The sequence below is a fragment of the Symsagittifera roscoffensis genome, chromosome 8, assembly GCF_963678635.1.
Source record: "Symsagittifera roscoffensis chromosome 8, txSymRosc1.1, whole genome shotgun sequence".
Lineage (NCBI taxonomy): Eukaryota > Metazoa > Xenacoelomorpha > Acoela > Convolutidae > Symsagittifera > Symsagittifera roscoffensis.
Genome location: NC_087069.1, coordinates 30,278,108 through 30,298,564, shown reverse-complemented (window position 1 = coordinate 30,298,564; position 20,457 = coordinate 30,278,108). Strand labels below are relative to the sequence as shown.

At 37.8% G+C, this 20,457-nt stretch overlaps 2 protein-coding genes across 3 annotated transcripts in view; one reads left to right on the top strand and one right to left on the bottom strand.

Moving 5' to 3' along the window:
* The window catches only part of LOC134853548 (tumor protein p63-regulated gene 1-like protein), a 454,277-nt gene extending 439,900 nt beyond the window's left edge, over window positions 1-14,377 (bottom strand). Inside the window, exon 1 of the mRNA XM_063869548.1 lies at window positions 14,354-14,377. The gene's annotated coding sequence lies outside the window, so the exon portion shown is untranslated. The remainder of the gene's footprint in view (window positions 1-14,353) is intronic.
* The window catches only part of LOC134853265 (tumor protein p63-regulated gene 1-like protein), a 429,513-nt gene that overhangs the window by 394,447 nt on the left and 14,609 nt on the right, over window positions 1-20,457 (top strand). Inside the window, exons 1-5 of one of the 2 annotated variants that reach the window (XM_063869239.1) lie at window positions 4,777-4,795; window positions 15,217-15,286; window positions 15,867-16,101; window positions 16,688-16,782; window positions 16,920-17,099. In XM_063869239.1, the coding sequence (XP_063725309.1) occupies window positions 15,252-15,286; window positions 15,867-16,101; window positions 16,688-16,782; window positions 16,920-17,099 (545 nt within the window). In that variant the 5' untranslated portion in view covers window positions 4,777-4,795; window positions 15,217-15,251. Of the gene's footprint in view, window positions 1-4,776; window positions 4,796-15,213; window positions 15,287-15,866; window positions 16,102-16,687; window positions 16,783-16,919; window positions 17,100-20,457 lie in introns of those variants that run through there. The other variant, XM_063869240.1, reaches the window with a different exon arrangement.

The window sequence follows — 20,457 nt, the reverse complement described above, 5'->3', positions numbered from 1 at the left end:
CACATACAATTTGGTTCTAGACCATCATGATAAAAAATTAGCCAATCACAGTTGAACTCTAAATTATTATTAAGATTAAAATACTTTTAACCTCTGAATAAATTAAACACTTTTAATTTAATTTGTCTGGAAGTTTTTGAGTCATAATTCTGATTTAGACATGTACGTTTTAAATAAAAAAATATAAAATTTTTTGAGACCAAGTTTTCAGTGTTAACTCCCTGCTCCTAAGCTCATCGCGCGTGTTCAAGCCCGGTTTCTCTTTCCTGATATGTATTGCCTCTAGTGTTAGCAATTTTGTTTGGTTGTTTGACCTATCTATAATTTCCCAACTAAGATCTGCGCTATTTCCCTCAAGTTGGCATTGCTGAAGGTGGAGGCCTACGGGTGAGTCTGCTTTCTTATGTTCCTCAATTCTAGTGGTCAAATGTCGAACAGTTTGTCCGACGTAGGTGGAAGTGCATCCACTACATGACAGTTTGTAGACCACTCTTGACTTGAGGTCATTAGAAAATGCTGACTTCAGTGATGGTAAACATGATTCTAGTTTTCTTGTGGTGAAAAACACTTGAACGTTAGTTAATTTTCGTAACCTGTTAGCCAAATATTGGCACTGAATACCTCTTTATGGCACCATCAGGATTGGGGCTTCCCATCCTTTGGTGATTGAACTGACAAACACTTCTCACTATCCAGGGGCTTGCCCTACCCTCGATGATCTTTTACAAGGCGTCTGAAGCCACCTTTGCGGACCAGTTTTCAAGGTACTGATCTGTCAGCCATTGCGCCCTAGTAGTTTCTATAGCCTTATCAAATTGCTCCCAGCTAGATGTACTCCTAAAACTTACTACTACTACTACTACTAAAAAACTTGAATAAAAAAGTTTGGAAATTTTGTAATAACGAAACCCTGTAATTGGGTGCTGTTAGAGTGCACTTAAAGAAATTTTTTTTTGAGTTGTTGAAAGTTCGAAGCACTGAAGGTGCGTTATACGCTAGTCCTATTAAATAAGTTTATCGCATCAATAAGGCTAAATGTGAAAGCTGATCGAAAGTAGTTTGTCTGATGGTCTAAAAATAGTAACATAGTACTTAGCACAAAGTTAGCATTAAAAATACATGTTAGCATTACATGTTAGCATTAAAATTAGCCACAAAACGAAAATGTGAAAATGAAAATGAACAAAACTCTCAGAAATTTATGACAAAATGTTTTAAAATGTTACATAATAGTTGTTACATAATTTCAGTGATATTTGTAAAGTTTTGATTGGTTGAATTTTTAAATTTTTGAAGTAATGATGTGTGTGACACTTTTTATGATCTTTGATCATTTTGTACAGATAGTTTGGAATTTTTAAAACCTGAAGATGCACAAAATGTGCGAAAACGTTTGTTTGAATTTACAATTTTAACGCATTCTCAAAATAATACTTAAGCCTAATTGTTCTGATAAACTTTTTAAATATATTTGTGCCTGTATGTGGAGCGCCCTCTGAGGGATTTTTGAGACAAGTCTGTCAAGTGGCTTTCTGTGGGGAGGTGGGGAACTGGAACTGGCTTGAGAAGTCTGGTGGTGCGCCGCTGGACCTACTGACCTCGGGTGAGATTGTTCCTTGTTTTCGATTTTTAACCTTTATGCTGCCTTTTAACCTTTTAACCTTTTAAATTAATTTAGTTGTCTTTTTTTTTATTTGCTGATTTGTAAAATTCCCACTAACCGCTTATCATGGGTTAGTTCAGTCCCCTAAAGTCCAGTCAAAATCCTTTTTTTTACCTTTATGCTGCGTCAAGATGAGGAAAAACTACAAAGAGTGTACAAGCAAAGATTGCTTAAAACCTTCAGGACTGATAAATTGGATTAGATGTGATTGCTGTTCTAGTTGGTATCATATCAGTTGTGTAATTATTTCTCTTAGCGACTCTAAGAAAACCCAATGGTTTCAGTGTCCTTTATGCGTTGATGTAAAATCTGTTAATAAAGCAACAATAGGTAATGATTTAGTGCTAGACAATTATGTTAATACAGCCATCTCAAATGTCCGAGTACTCAAGAGAGTACCAAAAGACTCGCGTGTTCCCTTGGCGGAAAGTCTGTCGGACAAAATAAATGACATCGTCTACAATGTAGAAGATGTTACAAAATGGCTAATTTTTTTAACGTCGTTCTTGTTTTTTTGGAGCAACCGAAAAGAAGTGGACGCAAACAGACCACAAGCATGAGCTCTTTGATAAATAAAAAAACTCGAGCAAATGACGTGTCACTTCCAAAACCCCATCCCCAAGTTTCAAGCCCGCCTCTGAGTGACCTCGAGCAGAGAATAAAGTTAATAAGTAGTAAGCTCGATGAAGGAAATGTAAAGAGAGGAATAAGGCTTGCTGCTTCGGATGACAAAATAGCTCCTTTTTCAACTGATAACTATCAAAAATTGTTGTCTAAGCACCCGCAGCGAGCCAAATTTGCAGCTCCAAATCCAGAAAAGTTGGATAGTTTTTTTCGTAACCGATTTCGACCTATACAAAGCGATAATGTCCTTTCCAAACGGATCAGCATCAGGTCCTGATAAAATATTTCCTCAAATGCTTAAAGATCTTGTTAGTAACTCGAATGGCAGTGCAGGACTTAATTTTCTGAAATCGCTTACTAAGCTGATAAACCTCATTGGAGATGGCAAAATACCGGAACCACTAAGACCTTTCTTTTTTGGCACAAAGCTTATCGCCCTCATAAAAAGACGGAGGGTTGAGACCAATTGCCATAGGCAACACGCTGAGACGTATCGCGTCTAAATGCGCTGGAAGCAAGGCCCTCTCCGAGCGACAAAATTTTTTCGGAAACGTGCAGGTAGGATGCGGTACCAAACGAGGAGCAGAAGTAGCTGCGCACTCGTTTCGAAAACTAATTGAACGCGACGACCATCCAAAATGTTCTGTTCTTTTAAAACTAGATTTTAAGAATGCCTTTAACTCATTAAACAGAGAAACAATGCTGAATCATGTTTTTTCAAATCGCCCCGAATTGTATAATTACACCCATTGCGCGTATGGTAAACCTGGTTACCTTTTTTACGGAAGCTCTGTCATAATGCCAGAAGACGGAACTCAGCAAGGTAATCCTGAAGCCCCACCCCTTTTTGCGGAAACAATTCATACACTAGTCAAACAGTTGGAGTCGAAAATTAACATCTGGTATTTAGATGATGGGAATTCAGCCGACGACTATAAGGTAGTACTCCGGGACCTTAAAAACATTCTGAAATCGGAACAAATTTACGGCCTGAGCTTAAACACTGAGAAGTGTGAACTTTGTTTTTGGGACCGACTACTAGTACACAGTATAATTCAATTTTAACACAATTTCGAAAAATATGCCCCAAAATAAAAATAAAAACAAAAGAAGAACTCCTCATTTTAGGATCTCCAATCGGAGAACTTTGCCGAAAAGAATTGCTCGACGAAAAAATTAGGGAGCTTGAAAAAATCTCGGATGTCATTGACAAACTAGACGCCCATTATGGTTTTACCTCCTGAAAAATTGCTTTAGCATGCCAAAACTCCTATATTTTTTGCGTACCAGCCCTTGTTTTTTGCAAAATGATTTTTGGAACGCTACGATAAATTACTAAGAAATTCGTTATGCAAGGTCACTAACGTGAAAATGGATGATAACCAGTTTTTACAAGCAGTTCTCCCGGCAGCCAAAGATGGCTTGGCGTTTCTTCCGCTCGTCTATTCGCTTTACCCGCTTTCTTAGCCTCAGCAGTAGGAGCGAAAGATGCCTTGAGCGAAATCTTTGGTTTGGAGCATGTGGATGGAACCTATGATGATGCGCTTAAACGGTGGTTTGACCTTGGAAAAATTGAAATGGCTCCGGAAAATGAAATCCAAAAAAAATGGACGGAGCCAATTTTTGACAGCGAAATTGCAGACTTGATTTTACGACTCGAACCAACGGACGTAAAAAGGTTCAACGCGTTCCAAGATAGATTTGGATCCCAATGGTTGAACGTCATCCCGTGCAAAAATTTAAGGTTAAAACTGTCGAACCAACAACTCAGAATTGCGATAGGACTTCGATTAGGATCAAAAATATGCGAACGGCATAAATGCGTGTGCGGAAAAGACGTTACCGATGATGGTTGGCATGGTCTTCCTTGCCTCAAAAGTGCAGGGAGATTCTCTAGGCATTCAAACCTGAATGCCCTTATAAATAGAGTCTATCATCTACTCACATTCCGTCTGTTTTAGAACCACGACACCTCTACAGGACCGATCAGAAGCGAGCAGACGGTTTGACGCTCGTTCCATGGGCTGATGGTAAGCAGCTCTTGTGGGATGTAACGGTAGTAGACTCCTTAGCTCCTTGTAGGATTAATGCCGGGTCTGTTTGTAACCCTGGTACGGCTGTCGCTGAAGCGGAAGAGCGAAAAATTGTTAAATATAAAGATCTTGTAAATGATGGATATCTTTTTCAACCGCTAGCTTTTGAAATTCAGGGCGCGGCCGGCCCCAGCACAGAAGTTTTTTTGAGCAAGCTTTGTAAGAACCTAAGCATATGCACTGAGGAACCCAGAGCAGGCAGCTTTTTAAAACAGAGAATCTCCCTGGCAACACAGATTGCGAACGCCGCTTGCGTACTCGGAACAATAAATGACAAAATAACTTTCGACGAAATTTTTTACTTGTAACACTTGTATGTTATATTATCTCGTGTCGAGTTGCGTGTTCTTATTAAAGAAGCCTATTAAATAGATTCTTATTAAATAGATTCATAAGTAAACTTATTAAATAGATTTCCTCTTTCCTCGTTCAAACTGTGTGTTTTCAGAAAAGTTGTAGCTAGGAACAAGAACACCTTATTCGAAACGAAAAAAGTCCCGTCCGTTCCTAGCCGTGGATGGGTGAAAACCAATGAGATTTCACATATTCAAGAAATCGTCGTCGCAACACTTGTTGATCGGAGACTCACAATTGAAAAATCTAACTTTCCTTAATTTCAATATCCTCAGCCTTCCTGGTGCAGGTATCGCGGATGTTCTAAACTTCTTGCCCCGCAAGAACGAATACGATATTATAGCTCTATTCATTGGTGCGAACAATCTGTTTACGAAAGACAAAAAAGACTCAACGAGAACACCCGAAGACGTTGCTGAAGAATTATCCCAACTTGGCCTACGGCTGACAGAACGTTGCAATAAAGTTTTCGTTATCGCTCTACCACCCAGACTCGGAAGAACAGCCCGAACGGAACGTGTAAACGATATTCTTCGCAAAAAGAAAGAACTCTGGCGATATCGCGGTATATCGAAAGGAATAACCACCAAAACTGTTCTATCTTCCGACGAAGTGCATTTAACAACAGCATCGCTTGTGAGTCTCCAAACGATTTTGAAAAAGAAGATCATCTACAAGAAGTTCTGTGTAAAAACTGATAGCGAGGGCTACTCGAATATATACCACTGCGGCAACAACACTTGTCGGTGTCATCATTTTCACAGAGACTGAATTTTCTATTGATACCCTTTAGGTATCGCCAGATTTGATGTCTTTGTGAATTCACATCTATAAGTAACACCGTTTTCTCCCGCTAGTCATCAAGTACCCTTAAGGTCCCAAACAACTGTTTTCATAACCCTAACACTGATACCTCAGTCCTCAATCGGCGCCCTTTAGGTACCACCCAGAGGACTCGAGTACACTACCTAAACCTTCATCCCCCAAACACAGTTTCCACAGAGATAAGAGGACGTAAACATAAATAAAACTGAGAATGTCAAAGGACAAAAAACCTTGCAAAACATGCAAGAAACCCATAAACGAAAATGACCCAATATACAATTGCATCACCTGTAATTGCTCTATGCACCTTGAAGTTGTCTGCACTGGCCTCCAACCGTTGCAATCAATGGAATACTGGAACTTGGTAACAACGCACTACTGATATGCAATACCTGTTTGTCCAACGGAAAAAGAGATCAAGTAATCAGAAGCACAGCATCACATGACAAAAATGAAAACATCAGAAAAATTGAAGAAGAAATTTCAAAACTAAGTAAAGTAGTAGCCGAAGTCTCGACAAAAATGGAAAATATTAGAGATCCCATCCAAAGCCTGCCAATAGCAGAACAGGGTAAAACCTGGTCACAAGTAGCGGCGCAAAACATAATCAAACCCCTGAGCAAAGGATTGAGAATAAGAGGGGTCCCCGAGATCAAGGAAAGAGATGGAAGAAAAAGACTTGATCATGACTATGATGAGGTAAATAAAATCATGAAATTCTTAAACCTCGAATGCAATATCATTGATCTCAAGCGTGTGGGAAAGTTCAGCGAAGAACGAGCAAACCACAGAACTATACTGGTACGAGTAACCTGTCCAAGAGAAACAGACTTGATACTATCATCAACACCGGCCCTCAAAAATTATGACAAAAATGTCTTCATAAGTAAGGAACTCTCAGTCGAAGAAATGAAACTGGAAAACGCCATCCTGAGAGAACGTAGAAATCTCATCAGCAGTGGTAAAAACCTCAAAAATTTTCGAATCAGAAACCTAGAACTGCATTAAAAAGTAGACGACACCTGGACAAAAGTTACAATTAAACCGGAGGAGAACAGCACAATTCAGACTAGAAATGACAACTGACTAGAATCGCTGAATGTTATGTCATTCAATACACGAAGTATACTGGATATAAATAGACGTATGAAACTTAGCAATATAATACTATCGAACGATTATGACATCATTTGCTTAAGCGAAACTTGGTTAACTGAAAATATCCCTGACAACGCGCTTTTTCTGCCTGCACACATAATAACTAGATGTGATAGACCTACCAACTCAACAAAATCGAAACACGGGGGCGTGCTTATTGCTGTTAAGCAATCCCTAGCTTTCACAAAACTTGAAATACACACTACGGACTGCGTTGGACTCCTCCTTAACACTCCGACACCTCTCATCCTATGCTGTATCTACAGTGCCCCGAACGAAAGCAAATATAAGCTATCCACAGATGACTTCAACAAACTATTGAATATGCTAACTGACTTCCGACGAAGTGCATTTAACAACAGCATCGCTTGTGAGTCTCCAAACGATTTTGAAAAAAAAGATCATCTACAAGAAGTTCTGTGTAAAAACTGATAGCGAGGGCTACTCGAATATATACCACTGCGGCAACAACACTTGTCGGTGTCATCATTTTCACAGAGACTGAATTTTCTATTGATACCCTTTAGGTATCGCCAGATTTGATGTCTTTGTGAATTCACATCTATAAATAACACCGTTTTCTCCCGCTAGTCATCAAGTACCCTTAAGGTCCCAAACAACTGTTTTCGTAACCCTAACACTGATACCTCAGTCCTCAATCGGCGCCCTTTAGGTACCACCCAGAGGACTCGAGTACACTACCTAAACCTTCATCCCCCAAACACAGTTTCCACAGAGATAAGAGGACGTAAACATAAATAAAACTGAGAATGTCAAAGGACAAAAAACCTTGCAAAACATGCAAGAAACCCATAAACGAAAATGACCCAATATACAATTGCATCACCTGTAATTGCTCTATGCACCTTGAAGTTGTCTGCACTGGCCTCCGACCGTTGCACTCAATGGAATACTGGAACTTGGTAACAACGCACTACTGATATGCAATACCTGTTTGTCCAACGGAAAAAGAGATCAAGTAATCAGAAGCACAGCATCACATGACAAAAGTGAAAACATCAGAAAAATTGAAGAAGAAATTTCAAAACTAAGTAAAGTAGTAGCCGAAGTCTCGACAAAAATGGAAAATATTAAAGATCCCATCCAAAGCCTGCCAATAGCAGAACAGGGTAAAACCTGGTCACAAGTAGCGGCGCAAAACATAATCAAACCCCTGAGCAAAGGATTGAGAATAAGAGGGGTCCCCGAGATCAAGGAAAGAGATGGAAGAAAAAGACTTGACCATGACTATGATGAGGTAAATAAAATCATGAAATTCTTAAACCTCGAATGCAATATCACTGATCTCAAGCGTGTGGGAAAGTTCAGCGAAGAACGAGCAAACCACAGAACTATACTGGTACGAGTAACCTGTCCAAGAGAAACAGACTTGATACTATCATCAACACCGGCCCTCAAAAATTATGACAAAAATGTCTTCATAAGTAAGGAACTCTCAGTCGAAGAAATTAAACTGGAAAACGCCATCCTGAGAGAACGTAGAAATCTCATCAGCAGTGGTAAAAACCCCAAAAATTTTCGAATCAGAAACCTAGAACTGCATTAAAAAGTAGACGACACCTGGACAAAAGTTACAATTAAACCGGAGGAGAACAGCACAATTCAGACTAGAAATGACAACTGACTAGAATCGCTGAATGTTATGTCATTCAATACGCGAAGTATACTGGATATAAATAGACGTATGAAACTTAGCAATATAATACTATCGAACGATTATGACATCATTTGCTTAAGCGAAACTTGGTTAACTGAAAATATCCCTGACAACGCGCTTTTTCTACCTGCACACATAATAACTAGATGTGATAGACCTACCAACTCAACAAAATCGAAACACGGGGGCGTGCTTATTGCTGTTAAGCAATCCCTAGCTTTCACAAAACTTGAAATACACACTACGGACTGCGTTGGACTCCTCCTTAACACTCCGACACCTCTCATCCTATGCTGTATCTACAGTGCCCCGAACGAAAGCAAATATAAGCTATCCACAGATGACTTCAACAAACTATTGAATATGCTAACTGACTACTCAAATGAATTTCAATGCCCAAATATTTTATTGGTTGGTGACATCAACTTCGCTAATACGCATTGGCAAACCTTGCAATCAACCCAAAAACACGAACAATTAGTACTGCAGACTTTTACTGATATGAACTTTCAACAGTTTATCGAACCCCCTCATGACCAATTAGATATTGTCCTTTGCAACAACCCCGACATTATTTTAAACACCACGATAGACAGCCATATGAAAAAACACTTTTCACACCAAAAAAGAGAATTATCAGACCACAACCCTTTTCTAATCACGATATCATCTCTTACACACGATGACGAAAAAGTCACTCCCATACAACACGGATCCGACTCTCTGGACTTTGGTGTCTTCTCATTAAACAACGTCGATTGGATTACTTTAAACAAATACATTTTGGAACACCCATTTCAACCGTACTGCTACTCTAACATTGATCAACTTAATCAACTCATGGTACCTCTGGCTATATATAGCACTAGAAAAACACATGAAAAAACAGACCAAACACCTTATGAACCTAGCACCTTGGATCACACCTGAAACCTCCAATATTATCAAAAGACTCAACACAGCATCAAAAAAAGTAGCCTTTAAAAATACCCATACTAATAACCGCAATCTTGAAAGACTTAAAAACCTTGTAGATCATTTATCCGAATTAGATCAGAAAAATTTCGAAGAATCAACTTTCAAGGGCAGAAATTTCTCAAAGCTCCAAAAATACTTTAAAAGCATACGAAAAAACTCAAGTACTCCAAGAACAATGTACTGGAATGAAAAAACCGAATCAACAGAGCACGGTAAAGCTAATCTTCTAAACAATTACCTCGTAAGCGTTTTTAACATTAAACAGAATGAAAACATTTTACCAATAGCTGAATTACCTGGCTCAATCAAATGCTTCAATTTCTCTGAAAATGAGATATACGACATCCTTAAAACATTAAACCTCCAAAAAGCAAAAGGACCAGATAGACTCGGTAACACAGTCCTAACCAATTTAGCAGATAGCATAACTTCATCTTTAAAACTGATTTATAACACCATCACCAACAAAGCAACATTTCCAACGATCTGGAAACTTAGCCAAATCATCCCAACTTTTAAAAATGGAAACAAGCAATCGGTCACAAACTACAGGCCCATAAGCCCGCTAACTGCAGTATCCAAAGTCTTAGAGAAACTGATCTTCCTTAAAATCTCACCAAAGATCTTCTCGCAAATCCATGACAGCCAATTTGGCTTCTGTCCTAAACGATCGACAACTCTGCAAATGCTCCAATTCCTCGACAAAATCTATGATGACTTTGTTAACCCTAATATCAAGTCTCTACAGGCAATATACTTAGACTTCGAAAAGGCTTTCGACAAAGTTCCTCACGACTTGTGCATATATGAACTCAATAAATTTGGCATATCAGGAAACGCACTTAAACTATTAGCAAACTACTTAACCAACAGAAAACAGCAAGTACGAATAGGTGCGGCAGTATCCAGCCATCTTGAAGTTAGTAGCGGCGTACCTCAAGGCTCACTGTTAGGGCCAGTATTCTTCATTACATTCATCAACGATTTACCGTCAACACTCACCAACTCGTGCTATGGTTACGCAGACGATTATAAAATTGTTGCAACGAACCCTTCCCTGCTCCAACATGACCTAATCACGATCAACTTATGGTGCAAAGATAATTCCATGAGTCTTAATTTGAAAAAATGTCACAATATAATATTCAAAGACCCCCAACTTGACCTAAACATGTATCTCGGTGACCATATACTTGAAAAAACCTGTTCAGAAAAAGACCTTGGTATACAAACAACCAACAACCTAAACTGGTCAGCACACGCAAAAATAAGAGCCCAAAAAGCAATAGGCTGCTTATTTTTAATTAAAAGAAATATTTCAAAATCAGCGAGCTTAAAAATGAAACTGAACTCCTACTGTGGATATGTAACCCCAATTGTGTCATATGGCTCACCCATATGGAAAGCAAATAAGTGTGAATTAAAAATTATTGAAGATGTCCAAAGAAAAGCTACACGTTGGATACTGTCATGTAACAACATCAACTATAAAGACAGACTGATTAGATTTTTTTCTTTTTTTTTAAAGGTAATCAGAAGGTCAAAAGTATCATAGTAACCGAGGTTACAGTCATGAGTCCCTTCATCATGTATTCCAGTCAAAATCCTTGGAATTTTCTAGATATGGAAGTGATAATGATAAAAGAAGATGTCAAGTGTTTAAGTCCTTTTCATTTAAAATCGATACGGGTTACGCTTCTTCAATAAGAACATGCAACTCGACACGAGATAATATAATATACAAGTGTTACAAGTAAAAAATTTCGTCGAAAGTTATTTTGTCATTTATTGTTCCGAGTACGCAAGCGGCGTTCGCAATCTGTATTGCCAGGGAGATTCTCTGTTTTAAAAAGCTGCCTGCTCTGGGTTCCTCAGTGCATATGCTTAGGTTTTTACAAAGCTTGCTCAAAAAAACTTCTGTGCTGGGGCCGGCCGCGCCCTGAATTTCAAAAGCTAGCGGTTGAAAAAGATATCCATCATTTACAAGATCTTTATATTTGTCAATTTTTCGCTCTTCCGCTTCAGCGGCAGCCGTACCAGGGTTACAAACAGACCCGGCATTAATCCTACAAGGGGCTAAGGAGTCTACTACCGTTACATCCCACAAGAGCTGCTTACCATCAGCCCATGGAACGAGCGTCAAACCGTCTGGTCGCTTCTGATCGGTCCTGTAGAGGTGTCGTGGTTCTAAAACAGACGGAATGTGAGTAGATGATAGACTCTGCTTTATAAGGGCATTCAGGTTTGAATGCCTAGAGAATCTCCCTGCACTTTTGAGGCAAGGCCAACCATCCTCGGTAACGTCTTTTCCGCACACGCATTTATGCCGTTCGCATATTTTTGATCCTAATCGAAGTCCTATCGCAATTCTGAGTTGTTGGTTCGACAGTTTTAACCTTAAATTTTTGCACGGGATGACGTTCAACCATTGGGATCCAAATCTATCTTGGAACGCGTTGAACCTTTTTACGTCCGTTGGTTCGAGTCGTAAAATCAAGTCTGCAATTTCGCTGTCAAAAATTGGCTCCGTCCATTTTTTTTGGATTTCATTTTCCGGAGCCATTTCAATTTTTCCAAGGTCAAACCACCGTTTAAGCGCATCATCATAGGTTCCATCCACATGCTCCAAACCAAAGATTTCGCTCAAGGCATCTTTCGCTCCTACTGCTGAGGCTAAGAAAGCGGGTAAAGCGAGTAGACGAGCGGAAGAAACGCCAAGCCATCTTTGGCTGCCGGGAGAACTGCTTGTAAAAACTGGTTATCATCCATTTTCACGTTAGTGACCTTGCATAACGAATTTCTTAGTAATTTATCGTAGCGTTCCAAAAATCATTTTGCAAAAAACAAGGGCTGGTACGCAAAAAATATAGGAGTTTTGGCATGCTAAAGCAATTTTTCAGGAGGTAAAACCATAATGGGCGTCTAGTTTGTCAATGACATCCGAGATTTTTTCAAGCTCCCTAATTTTTTCGTCGAGCAATTCTTTTCGGCAAAGTTCTCCGATTGGAGATCCTAAAATGAGGAGTTCTTCTTTTGTTTTTATTTTTATTTTGGGGCATATTTTTCGAAATTGTGTTAAAATTGAATTATACTGTGTACTAGTAGTCGGTCCCAAAAAACAAAGTTCACACTTCTCAGTGTTTAAGCTCAGGCCGTAAATTTGTTCCGATTTCAGAATGTTTTTAAGGTCCCGGAGTACTACCTTATAGTCGTCGGCTAAATTCCCATCATCTAAATACCAGATGTTAATTTTCGACTCCAACTGTTTGACTAGTGTATGAATTGTTTCCGCAAAAAGGGGTGGGGCTTCAGGATCACCTTGCTGAGTTCCGTCTTCTGACATTATGACAGAGCTTCCGTAAAAAAGGTAACTAGGTTTAGCATACGCGCAATGGGTGTAATTATATAATTCGGGGCGATTTGAAAAAACATGATTCAGCATTGTTTCTCTGTTTAAAGAGTTAAATGCATTCTTAAAATCTAGTTTTAAAAGAACAGTACATTTTGGATTGTCGTCGCGTTCAATTAGGTTTCGAAACGAGTGCGCAGCTATTTCTGCTCCTCGTTTGGTACCGCATCCTACCTGTACGTTTCCGAAAAAATTTTGTCGCTCGGAGAGGGCCTTGCTTCCAGCGCATTTAGACGCGATACGTCTCAGCGTGTTGCCTATGGCAATCGGTCTCAACCCTCCGTCTATTTTTATGAGGGCGATAAGCTTTGCGCCAAAAAAGAAAGGTCTTAGTGGTTCCGGTATTTTGCCATCTCCAATGAGGTTTATCAGCTTAGTAAGCGATTTCAGAAAATTAAGTCCTGCACTGCCATTCGACTTACTAACAAGATCTTTAAAAATTTGAGGAAATATTTTATCAGGACCTGCTGCTGATCCGTTTGGAAAGGACATTATCGCTTTGTATAGGTCGAAATCGGTTACGAAAACACTATCCAACTTTTCTGGATTTGGAGCTGCAAATTTGGCTCGCTGCGGGTGCTTAGATAACAATTTTTGATAGTTATCAGTTGAAAAAGGAGCTATTTTGTCATCCGAAGCAGCAAGCCTTATTCCTCCCTTTACATTTCCTTCATCGAGCTTACTACTTATTAACTTTATTCTCTGCTCGAGGTCACTCAGAGGCGGGCTTGAAACTTGGGGATGGGGTTTTGGAAGTGACACGTCATTTGCTCGAATTTTTTTATTTATCAAAGAGCTCATGCTTGTGGTCTGTTTGCGTCCACTTCTTTTCGGTTGCTCCAAAAAAAACAAGAACGACGTTAAAAAAATTAGCCATTTTGTAACATCTTCTACATTGTAGACGATGTCATTTATTTTGTCCGACAGATTTTCCGCCAAGGGAACACGCGAGTCTTTTGGTACTCTCTTGAGTACTCGGACATTTGAGATGGTTGTATTAACATAATTGTCTAGCACTAAATCATTACCTATTGTTGCTTTATTAACAGATTTTACATCAACGCATAAAGGACACTGAAACCATTGGGTTTTCTTAGAGTCGCTAAGAGAAATATTTACACAACTGATATGATACCAACTAGAACAACAATCACATTTAATCCAATTTATCAGTCCTGAAGGTTTTAAGCAATCTTTGCTTGTACACTCTTTGTTGTTTTTCCTCATCTTGACGCAGCATAAAGGTAAAAAAAAGGATTTTGACTGGACTTTAGGGGACTGAACTAACCCATGATAAGCGGTTAGTGGGAATTTTACAAATCAGCAAATAAAAAAAAAAAAAAAAAAAACAACTAAATTAATTTAAAAGGTTAAAAGGCAGCATAAAGGTTAAAAATCAAAAACAAGGAACAATCTCACCCGAGCTCAGTAGGTTCAGCGGCGCACCACCAGACTTCTCAAGCCAGTTCCAGTTCCCCACCTCCCCACAGAAAGCCACTTGACAGACCTGTCTCTAAAATACCTCAGAGGGCGCTCCACATACAGGCACAAACATCAAACATAACAAATCTATTTAATAAGTTTATCACAACAATTAGGCTAAAAGCAAGAGACAGTGATTAGATTGAACCTGAATCCACTGTCTCTCTACCACGAAATGCACGACATTCTCTTGCTTCATAAAATAATAAACGACCAATACAACTTCCATTGGAGACAATTTGTTCAGTTCAAAGAATCTAGAGCCCCAACAAGAAGATCAACGAAAAATAACTTAGCGCATAAAAATTATCATTACGAAAAATCGAAAAGCAATTTCTGGCACAGAACACCTATACTAGCAAACAAAATTCTACAGACTCAGGAAGAAGAAGACCTGTTTGCGTTGAAATACCAAAGACTCAAATCAAGCCTCAAAAACGTTTTCTGGATATATTTCATCAGTAAATATGAGGAAAGTGTCCCATGCACATGGAGAATAAACTGCTGCAATAGCTGTGTAAACTCAAAGAAACTATAAAACTCAGTTTAAAACTCCCAACGCGGGGCATTTTAGCCCCATGGCTTTATGTCTAAATCCTTGTTTATTATTATTATTATTATTATAAGCGTAACCCGTATCGATTTTAAATGAAAAGGACTTAAACACTTGACATCTTCTTTTATCATTATCACTGCCATATCTAGAAAATTCCAAGGATTTTGACTGGAATACATGATGAAGGGACTCATGACTGTAATCTCGGTTACTATGATACTTTTGACCTTCTGATTACCTTAGCGCTTAACAGACCAAAAAAAAACTGGCTAGGTCAAGACAGTTAAAACGAGTAGGGTTAAAGTAACTGACTGGGTTGAGTCAGCCAGCCGTCAATAGGTACTTTTTCTGCGCTCCATCACTGTGTAATGTCGGGCGAATGTTTCATTTCAGATTGATTGATTGATTCTGCTGAATTGAGCCCTGCTTTAATGGCTGTCGCTGCCACATTTCTAGAGCTCAGCAGGTGAGTTCGAAATAAACCTCTGCATGATTTAGAGTAGAATTTCGACAGATTTTTTGCTCCAAATGCTTGACAATTTAGCGCTAATGTGAAGAGTTGAGTAGACGATGTTGAGTTATAAGTTATCGAACTTAAACTGGTTATTGACCAACATGAACTGAAAGTACGAAATATTCGGTAAAAAATTACGTGGTGAGAGAAAGAAAGCACAAAATGTGTAGTGATATGTCACGTGGTGAGAATGTTTATGTTAGTCGTTGTAAATTTTTGTCAGATCAAAACGACAGTAGGCATTGAAACTGAATCACGCCATCAGATCATGATTCATGAAAAAAGACCGAAAAGTTTTTTTTTCATCGCGTTGAGAAATCCGTCAACGAGTTGATCCGTCTTGATGTAGACATCTTCGCTCCCCTCGAGTCTTCCAAGAGAAGAGTCAAGGAATTTCTTTTAGAGAGAACTGTGTCAACTTTTGATCAACTGAACTCTTGTTCATGGTTCTTGAAGTGCACTGCTTATTTTTATTTTTGCCTTAATTTACTCAAGAGAATTAATTCTTTCATTATTATTATTATGTTACAAGTGAGTCTATCAATCCTGATGATGAGCCGCAAAGTGATGGGAACAATAAGAAAAAAGGTGAAACGGTATACGCCGACAGTACAGATAGCAATAGCAGCACTACAGATACTGCTGCCGTCGCTACACATGAAACAACGACAGTAGCGACGGCTGGCAAGGAAAATTCTATAGAACCATCACCGCAACCACCCAGACTGCTCACTCAGAAAGAGTCGGATCTCTACTTTGCCAACAAGGTTAGTGTCTACCACTGTGACGCGCCATCACTGATGATTCATGGTAACAGCGCTCCTTCCTGTCCACTTCTAACGTTCTTACTAGCCTCAAGATGTGCTTTGGCCGTTTGAAGAATTACGCTTGCGATTAGCAATCATTATCAAACCGGAATATAGACTTTTTCGGCTAATTTTTTTCGGCAAGCCGAAAAGATAAAAATTTGGATGTTTTCCAGACTTTCGGATATTTTTGCAAATTTAACGTTTGTTTTGAAACTAATGTTAATTTTTTTCCGATTTGTCGGTTTATCTCAAAGTAATGAGAGTCACTCATTTTTTTATCGCAAGTGGTTGCGAAGCTCTGTTTCGCCTCTGTGTTAACATTGTTCTTCACCAAGTACCTGAGGGAGGTGATAGAAATTCTTGTCTGGTTTATGATGTTCAGTGATATGAATGGATTTTTAGTATGCTTTCGTATCGCAATCGTAAAGATCTGAACCGATAAAAGTTTGCATCCATTTTTTCAAAAAAGAAACTTAATTTTTTCGTTAAGTAGCGTGACAGAAGAATCAGCAGTTTTGATCTGACTAGCTTGATTGATGTTTAGGCAATGAGACTGGAAATAGCAGAGGAAAAATTAAAGCGGGAATGTCTACTCCCAGATTTGGATGGAGAATTCGTGGCCATGTTTGTGCTGACAGAGTGAGTAGTGATAGGGTTTTTTCCACTTCTATATTAACTGTCTGGTTTAGCGTTTTAGCTCAGCTTAGCTTAGCTCAGCTCCTCGCCGCCTAATTTGGAGGAAACTGTAGGCGATGATCATGTTGATGACTTTGTAGAATTGACCACTGGAACCACGACAGAGAACGAGTAGTGTTGCAATGTGAGTGTAGTGTGTTGGTGGTGAATTACAGCTTCATCACTGAGAAGTGGACCGAGCTCACCAGGATCAATCTCAAATGCATATCCCGCATACACTTCGCCAAGCAACTCACCTTCAAAAAGATGTCTCTTCAGTGGTAAGTCAGCCTTAGTGGAACCAGCTCAAACAAGTGTTTTATATACCTTGATATTTATCCTTGTAAAAAATTTGAACTAACCAATCATGATCCATTTTTTAAACTTACGATAACTTGTAAAGCTGAAAATATTCATAGCTTCAGCCAGAGAAAATATAATACAGATTGAAATCAGTTGCTTTCTTCTCTCCTCTTACCTCGCAAGCATTCCAGTATATACTAGATCTATTGAGATTAGGAAATATAAGAGTAACATTAGGATTAGTAGACTAAGAAGTTGCACAAATCTATCCTGTCGAAAAAAAAAGATAATGCGACGAACAGACTCGAGCAGACTCAATACAAACTTAGATTTAGAAAACATCAACCATGTCGAAAAAAAATCAATAGTAGAATTCGCCAATTTCCACGTCTCAATAAGTGTAATCAAGCCTAGTCAATACTAAAGACAAAAAACAATCACAACGAAAAACGATAGCCAAAAAACTACATCGCAAAGCGAAAAAGCAGTCAACGTCGACAAAATTTGAAACCAATTTGTGCTGTAAATCTTCTTAGTTATTATATGAACTGCGTTAAATAGAGCCGTAAATTTGATCTAACAAGCGATATCTCTTAAATAATATGCAATAACTAGTACTATAATTAAACTACAAGACGTCGACAAAAACTTTAAAAAGTTAAACCTAATTTCAAATCTGCGGTAAATTTTCTAAAAACTTTTACTTCAAATTTATAAATTCATGAAATATGGTTGGATCTTTAACCATCTAAGTTTTTTGCAAAATTTAACTTAATTATCTAATCATCAAGCTTTCCTTGAATTGAAATCTTAATCCTTACCCTAAGCATCAATAATTATACCAGATCATCAAGGCTTTCCTTCGATCTTATAAGTTTTACTTTAAAGCTCAAATCATTCTCTAAAATTTTTTCTTAACGAATTCGAACGTCGTTTCACTTTCCAACCCTTCCGAACGATTTCGGACTAACTAAAAAGTTTTCTCGAAAACTCACTGTTTAATTTAAGCTAAACAGAGAAGAGATTCGGTTATTCATATTTCATTTGCACCGCGCCTCTTATTTGACACAGGTCTGTAAAAATTCTTAGAACTACTTTGCTCTAAAAGAGTATTAAACGACATACTTTTGTTCTAATTATACCTGAAGCTTGTGAATTGATTCACTATTCACCAACCCTCGATCTCATCCATTCACATTTTTAAAAAATTAACCTTACTAAATTATAGAAAACGACAAAACGACCCGAGGAATAGGATAAAACTCACAAAATGAATAAGAATTAACAAGTTAAAAAATAGTCTTTTAGCAGCTACATTTTGCATCAATCATTCTGACACTTAAGTCAAAATGTAATCTAGCAAACAAACAAGAATATTTCTACACAATTGTTTGATTCATTTTTTCCCCGATAAGGTCTTGTCATAACCCCAGATAAACAAAACAGTAGGATATATAAGATCAAAAGAACAATCAAAAAGAATTCTTATCTACAAGCAAAAACACATTCTGAAAAATCGTTTTTCTAGAAGACGAAATGTAATTTCAGAATCTGATACAACATACAACATCTGATACAACAAATTCCAACAAGACTCAATCTCGAAAACATTCGAGACACACACCAGTTCATCAAAAAACGATTTTTTTCCGATTCAGAAGCAACCACAGCATCAATAAAAGTACAAAAAAAATCATAATAATAGGAAAACAGTATCAACCTTGGGACCAGCCTTTAAGACATATTGAGAGTTACGCGTTAACATTGATACCGCATAGAAAATCATTCAATACGACAACAATTTCGAGGCTGTTTCTGTCCTACTCTTTGTCAATCATCTCCTCGACAGTGCCCCGTCACGTGGACAAGTACAATTTCGTCACAATCTCATCATTTAAAAAAAAGACAACAGCCCATGCCGATAAGAATTTCCAGAAGATAAAAAAGTACATAGTAGATCATTACCCACTGATTATATGCAATGTAACCTCACAATATGGTATATTCACAATTGAAATCTTACCACCAGATTAAGATAACCAAACCCCATCACACAAAAGAGAAACTGATGATATAGATTTAAGATTTTCAAAATTTTTCGTAAAATACATCAAAAATATACAACATCAAAACTTGACACGAGCAAATTCAATTTTACAAATGATTTTTTTTTCAATAGGTTACTGCTATGTCTCCATCTTAGATAACGACGAAACTATAAGAACAGAAATTAATCCATTTGCAAGACTTTTAAATTCAATTCGCGAGAAACTCACTGATAAAGAAAATTCACAAATAATAAAAGTCGATCTGCAAAAAATTTCAGCATGGTTTATAATAGATTACTTCCACTATATTTTTGACCTTATGAAACAATCAAAAGAAGAATTTCGTGCAAACTGCGACGAAGACACAATTTTGGCAGACGAAACAGATTATGCTTGAGACCATGAATGTTGTCATGAAATTTTCATTAATAAACCAATGATATCTCAAGTTCAGTAAATCGAATAATTTCAGTCAATGAAAATTATTTGAGAATAATACAATAACAACCGATACAACACTAAACTACAATACGATGTTTCCTGATAGAACAGCTAACAATAGTTTAAACTCAACATTTATGCATACACAAAAATATATAAGCGGAACTACAACAATAAATCATCAAGGTTTTCAAATGCAATATAATTTCACTAATTATAACTGAAGCTTGTGAATTGATTCACTATTCACCAACCCTCGATCTCATCCATTCACATTTTAAAAAAAATTAAGCTTACTAAATTATAGAAAACGACAAAACGACCCGAGGAATAGGATAACACTCACAAAATGAGTAAGAATTAACAAGTTAAAAAATAGACATTTAGCAGCTACATTTTGCATCAATCATTCTGACACTTAAGTCAAACTGTAATCTAGCAAACAAACAAGAATATTTCTACACAATTGTTTAATTCATTTTTTCCCCGATAAGGTCTTGTCATAACCCCAGATAAACAAAACAGTAGGATATATAAGATCGAAAGAACAATCAAAAAGAATTCTTATCTACAAGCAAAAACACATTCTGAAAAATTGTTTTTCTAGAAGACGAAACGTAATTTCAGAATCTGATACAACATACAACATCTGATACAACAAATTCCAACAAGACTCAATCTCGAAAACTTTCGAAACACACACCAGGTCATCAAAAAACGATTTTTTCCGATTCAGAAGCAACCACAGCATCAATAAAAGTACAAAAAAAATCATAATAATAGGAAAACAGTATCAACCTTGGGACCAGCCTTTAAGACATATTGAGAGTTACGCGTTAACATTGAT